At 36.9% G+C, this 6,000-nt stretch overlaps 1 protein-coding gene across 2 annotated transcripts in view; it reads left to right on the top strand.

The window, feature by feature from the left end:
• Nucleotides 1–805: 805 nt before the first annotated feature.
• Nucleotides 806–6,000, top strand: part of LOC103698021 (calcium-dependent protein kinase 26) — a 28,218-nt gene continuing 23,023 nt past the window's right edge. The window contains exons 1-3 of one of the 2 annotated variants that reach the window (XM_039120687.1): nucleotides 806–1,945; nucleotides 4,781–4,924; nucleotides 5,013–5,165. In XM_039120687.1, the coding sequence (XP_038976615.1) occupies nucleotides 1,225–1,945; nucleotides 4,781–4,924; nucleotides 5,013–5,165 (1,018 nt within the window). In that variant the 5' untranslated portion in view covers nucleotides 806–1,224. The remainder of the gene's footprint in view (nucleotides 1,946–4,780; nucleotides 4,925–5,012; nucleotides 5,166–6,000) is intronic. The other variant, XM_008779973.4, reaches the window with a different exon arrangement.

Here is a 6,000-nt window from a genome sequence, read left to right as displayed (position 1 = left end):
AAATTAATATTTTTGTTTATACTTATAATATATTATTTTTAATACTAATATTTATTTGAATAGGAAAATAAGGTAAATAAAAGTAATATATTAAATAATTTTATTATATAAACACAAAGTATAATAATATATTTCTACTATAATTTAAAATTATCATTGAATTGTAATATGATAATAAAATAATTAATAATATATTATAATATAATATATATTATAAATACAATATATGATATCAACACAGTATAATATAATATTTATAATATTGAAATAATATATTAACGGTATATTTATATATTAATTTTTTTGTTAGATTGAAGAGTATTTTTGCTTTTAAATTTCAGCTGAAGATTCGATTTTAAGAATGGATATCTCATCACTGAATTAGATGGTGATTTAAAAAATGAAGATGATTTAGAATCACTATCCTATAAAATCATCGAAATAGAGCTAAATACCATATCATTTTTATCCATATTTTCTTTTGATCTTTAGGGGACCTTCTCATACCAAATGCTTTCCCAATGTCAACTTCGGACGCTCATCCCGCACCAAAATCTCTCATTTTCGCTCCTCTCCTTTCACCTTTGGTAAACTCAACAGCCTCTGCTGTCCGAACTCACCTTTTAATTGACAAATATTCATCTGCTTTCCGTTAATTAATTAAAGCTAATGATGATCTCATCAATTGAACGGCCCTAATCACAGGCAAAAGTCGACATCATCCGTACAAAACCTTAAACTGCGTGCAAGATGCACGGCAATCAGCCGCCAGAACTTAAAATCCCAGTTGGCACCGCGTCATAGTTTACCACGAGAGGAGGGTGGTCAGCACCTTCCTTTCTCCCCCCATCTCTGAAAGAAACGAGTCAATTAAGACTTAAATATTTTTATCTCTCTTTTTTAAGCAAGAATGGTGCTCTCCCTTTTCCAAGCGTGGTCCAGAACGAAGGATCCTTAATCGAATGGCACCCTCCTTTAGATCTCTTCTCTCTTCTCGATTGCTTGTTATCTCTTCTTCTTCTTCTGCTGCAACTTACTGCTGAAATTCCAGCTAAAACCCCATCCTTTTCGTCCAATTCATCGCAAAAATCTCCTTTTCTTTTGCCCCCAGCTACCTAGAGCTGCTGGAGTTAGCAGTTAAGGAAGTCTGGTGATTTTTCTTCGAATTCTCCAAGAAAAGCTTCGAATTTGCGCGTTAGAGTTGAAGGATCTGGTGGTCGTTTGATGGGCAATACATGCCAGGGATCTTTCGGAACCAAGAATCCCCACAGCTTCGGCAAGCCGGCGGACTCTAAGCGGAATCCCTCCTTCTCCCACGCCTCCTACTCCTACTCCGACTACGAGACACCCATGAAGCCCGGCCGCGAGACCGCCGTGAGCCCTAGAGGGGCCCGCTCCGCCGCCGCCGTCATGAGACGGGGCATCGACCCCAACTCCTGCTACGTCCTCGGCCACAAGACCCCCAACCTCCGGGACCTCTACATCCTCGGCCGAAATCTAGGGCAGGGCGAGTTCGGCACCACGTACCTCTGCACCGAGATCTCCACGGGGATCGAGTACGCCTGCAAGTCTATTTCCAAGCGGAAATTGATCACGAAAGAGGACGTGGAGGATGTTAGAAGGGAGATCCAGATCATGCACCACCTCGCTGGCCACAAGAACGTTGTCACGATTAAGGGGGCATACGAGGACTCGCTCTACGTGCACATCGTGATGGAGCTGTGCGCCGGTGGGGAGCTCTTCGACCGGATTATCGAGAGGGGGCATTACAGCGAGCGCAAGGCGGCTGAGCTCACGAGGATCATCGTTGGGGTCGTGGAGGCATGCCACTCCCTCGGAGTCATGCATCGGGACCTCAAGCCGGAGAATTTCTTGCTCGTTCACAAGGATGATGATTCCTCGCTCAAAGCCATCGATTTTGGCCTCTCCGTGTTCTTCAAGCCAGGTAAAGTTATAGGGCAAAAACAATTACAATTTTGGGCCATTCATTTAAGTATGATCCTGTATGAACCAATACCACCCAGCCAAATCCTGTAGGAAAAAATTAAAGATCTCCATAGGTTATTTTTTTCTTCTTGCAGCCTAAAGATTAGGAACTGGGCTACATTTGGACAAGCTTTTAGAAAATACAAGATAGATGGGCTAATAGGCTCAATTTCTATCGTTTTTTCATTCCAATCATGTAGGAATATCCAAACAGGCCACTTAATATTTTACTATTTCTTTGGATATTACTTTATTCAGGAATCATCTAACATGCAATACTTATGGGTGTATCCTTGGTATGATTGGATAAATGCAAATTATTTAGTATATATATATAAAATATATATGTGTGTGTATATGTGTGTGTGTGTGTACACACACACACACACACACACACATATATCTATACACACACACACACACATATTATATGTATACATATATATAATATGTGTGTGTGTGTGAGAGAGAGAAAGATTGACTAGGATCTTGTTGAAAGGATCTCCACTCAGATCCGGCCAGATTATGATTGAAGATGGAGGTACAATATCGATGATTCGAATCATTAGATGTGATCTACTTCCTATTAATTGCTTATACCTAAAACAATCATTTGATTGGAGAGCTCTAGCCTATGCATTAAGTGGTCAAAATATATGTATTGTTTCGTATTATTTAAACTATCAATTTTTTGACCACTTGATGCATAGGCTAGGGGTCTCCAAATCACACGATTTGTACCATTTAAGCATTTTAGAGATAATAGATTCTATTGAACGGCTCGGATTATCGATGTTGAGCCATCATTCTCCAATCATAACCTAAACGGATCTGAGTAGAGATTCATTTCCCATCTCTCTCTTTCTATATACATATACATACATGCGTATGTATATATGTGTACATATGTATGTATGTATGTATGTATGTATCTATCTATATATATGTGTGTGTGATATATGTGGGTCAGGTTCAAGTTACTAAGAATTACTCCTTTTTTGAATTGGATGATGAAAATCCCACATTGATGATTCGAGCCATTGGATATAATCTAGTATATTTAAACTACTTACAAAAAGTCATATGGTTTAAAGACCCCTATCCTATGCGTTAAATGGTCAAAATTAACAAGTTTAAATGTCACGAAACAACACATGTTTTGGACCACTTGATGCGTAAGCTAGGGGGATCTTGAAATCACATTTTTTTTATGGGTGAGCAATTTAGAAGTAGTGGATCATGTTTGAAAAAGATGTAACGTGGTGTAACTTGAATATGATCATACTTATGTATGTATACTGTTTCTTCATTTCATTCTTTTATAATTTGGTAAATGATGCTCTAGAAATCTGAAGATAAAATTACTAAAATCTAGTAAAGATTAGCAGTTGCATAATAATTACGATAATTATCTAGTCCATTCTGAGTTGCTCTTTACTAAGGAGGAAACCCTCCAAACCTTCGCCCATCACCCCCCCCCCCCCCCCCCCCCCCCCCCCCCCCCCGCCAAAAAAAAAGAAGAAGAAAAAAAGAAAATCCAAAAAAGGGAAAATCTCATCATTCCAAAAGGTTGAGACACTTGAATAGTTTCCTGAAATGCTCAGAGGGATCCACTAGAAGATGATTTCTTTAAGCAGTTGTAATTTAGTTTCCTTCTTGATCTAATCTTCTTTCTGAAGAAGCAAAGGATCATTAAAAAGCTAATTTAAACCAGAACAGGGGAAATGGAAGCAGATCCTTGATAAGGCTTACAAATGAGAGTATCTGTTTATTTACTTGATTGATAACGACCACCTCTTCACTCTGGCACAGCTAGGAACATGGTCTAAAAATGGGATTTTTAAGTGAATGTTTCTCATTCTAATATAGCTGGACCTATCACCTTTAGCTACTTAATCAAACTAGGGTCAATGTTAAAGAATTTGAAAATTGCAATAAGAGTTTCTGTATCGACAGTGTCAACCAGTATGAGTATGGGTACCTTCCCAATATGGCTGAACCATAAGCTGAGTTTAAGAGGTCCTTTAGTGCAACAAATGCTGTACCTACCTGTGACCTGTTTCAGCTTGTACCACAATAGTGTTTATCTTATAAAGCACATAAGATTGACTTAGCTGAGCTAGCATTCTGAGCTACAAAGAATAATCAAATGCACAATTGCCATGCTTTGAAACACAAATTGGAAATGGAAACAAAATGGAAAGCTGAAGTCCTTAGTTTTGTTGTTTATTGTTTTTCCAGAAGTGCCTCATGTTTTTTTTCTGTTTCTATTATGATAAATATGTGAAACTCTTAGATAATGTATATTTCAGACGCATGATTCCACACTTTGCAATATACAAATTTACTCAGATGTTTAAACATGTGCTTTAGTATTGAAAGAAAAAAGGCTACCTTTCTTTTTGATGTCTAAAAAATTACATAGAAACTAATATAATACTTAAATCTATACTAGTTATTGACATTAATTGTTTTAAGGATTAGTATATTTAAAGCAAAAATTATGTTATCTTTGGAAACACGCTCTATATGAATAAAATAGGGGTCCTTGAAATGCATAACAGTTTCTGGGTCCTTGTGGCTATGTTAAAATGGTTCCAGGATAAGTTCATCGCTTATTATCTTCTCGTAGAATATATGCTTGGCTGATTAGAGCACTACAAGATGATACCTTGAAATATTTTGTTGTAAAGATCGCTATGTTCTTTTATATACTTTTCGTTCACCTTTTTAATGGTTTAGTATACAATTTTTTTTAACATTAAGGTTCTTTACCTCTACTGTGCAACTTCAGGTCAGGTCTTCTCTGATGTGGTTGGAAGCCCATACTATGTTGCTCCTGAGGTACTATTGAAGCATTATGGACCAGAGGCTGATGTGTGGACAGCTGGTGTTATACTTTACATATTGTTGAGTGGTGTACCACCTTTTTGGGCTGGTATGACTCTGATGTACACCTGCTCACACTATTTCATGATTTATGGCAAATTGGCAATCACTAAAATTAATTGTTTTGCATTTTCCAGAAACACAGCAAGGAATATTTGATGCAGTTTTGAAGGGAGGAATAGATTTTGAATCAGATCCATGGCCATTAATATCTGATAGTGCCAAGGATCTTATCAGAAAAATGCTATGTTCTAGTCCTTCAGAACGCTTGACAGCCCATGAAGTATTATGTATGTTCTTCCCTTTCAGCTCAGAGTATGGAAACTTTTATTAATTTTTATATTTATGTATTACATATGTATAACATCCCATATGAGAGGATTGACTGTTTACCATTGTCATTTTGGACCCTTAAAAAATGGTGACTATGGAAAGTTTCGGGGTCTTTTTTGTGACTCAGCTTTCCACGCAATCCAGAGTTGTTCAGGATAATATATTTGAGGTATTAGGAGACATTTTCCATTAAAGAAACAGGATGAATTTCATCTTTCTTTTCATTTTAATAAGTGTAAAGATATAAAAAGTAAAAGATACATAAAAAGTTGGAAGGAGGTTGAAAAGATGATAAGATGCAAAAAAAAAGATCAAAAGATAGAGAACAGAGTAAGTCCCATGGATCGTTCTCTACTTAGTCCAGAGCTCTTTGCCAACCCGACTGCCTTTCATTTGCAACCTGCAATGAATTACCTTTCTACTGGGAATCCTATAGTTTCTTTATGAATCTCTGATTCCAAATATGTGAGTTTCTTGTGTTTATCGCATTCAATCACCTGTTGCCAGATGTTCCACATTAAGAGATAAGACTCCATGCCTCTTCCCATTTTTGTGAGAAACTTAATATAGAAGTTGTCATCTTGAAGTTACACTTGCTAAAACTGTACCACAGTCTTCACGAGAAGATGGATGTTGTGGGAATTAGGCATAATATAATGGAAGAAATCATCTAATTTCTTTATTCTTAGTGTTCATTACTCAGAAAAGTTCGGAAGCAAAGCTTTTAATGCAGGTCTGAACCTTATCTGGTTCTGGAACTTTTCATTAATGGGTTATAAGAAAGTTAATTTC

This window comes from Phoenix dactylifera, unplaced genomic scaffold, assembly GCF_009389715.1.
Source record: "Phoenix dactylifera cultivar Barhee BC4 unplaced genomic scaffold, palm_55x_up_171113_PBpolish2nd_filt_p 000855F, whole genome shotgun sequence".
Taxonomy (NCBI): domain Eukaryota; kingdom Viridiplantae; phylum Streptophyta; class Magnoliopsida; order Arecales; family Arecaceae; genus Phoenix; species Phoenix dactylifera.
The sequence above is the reverse complement of the archived record's forward strand: the minus strand, read 5'-3'. Positions and strand labels throughout refer to the sequence as shown.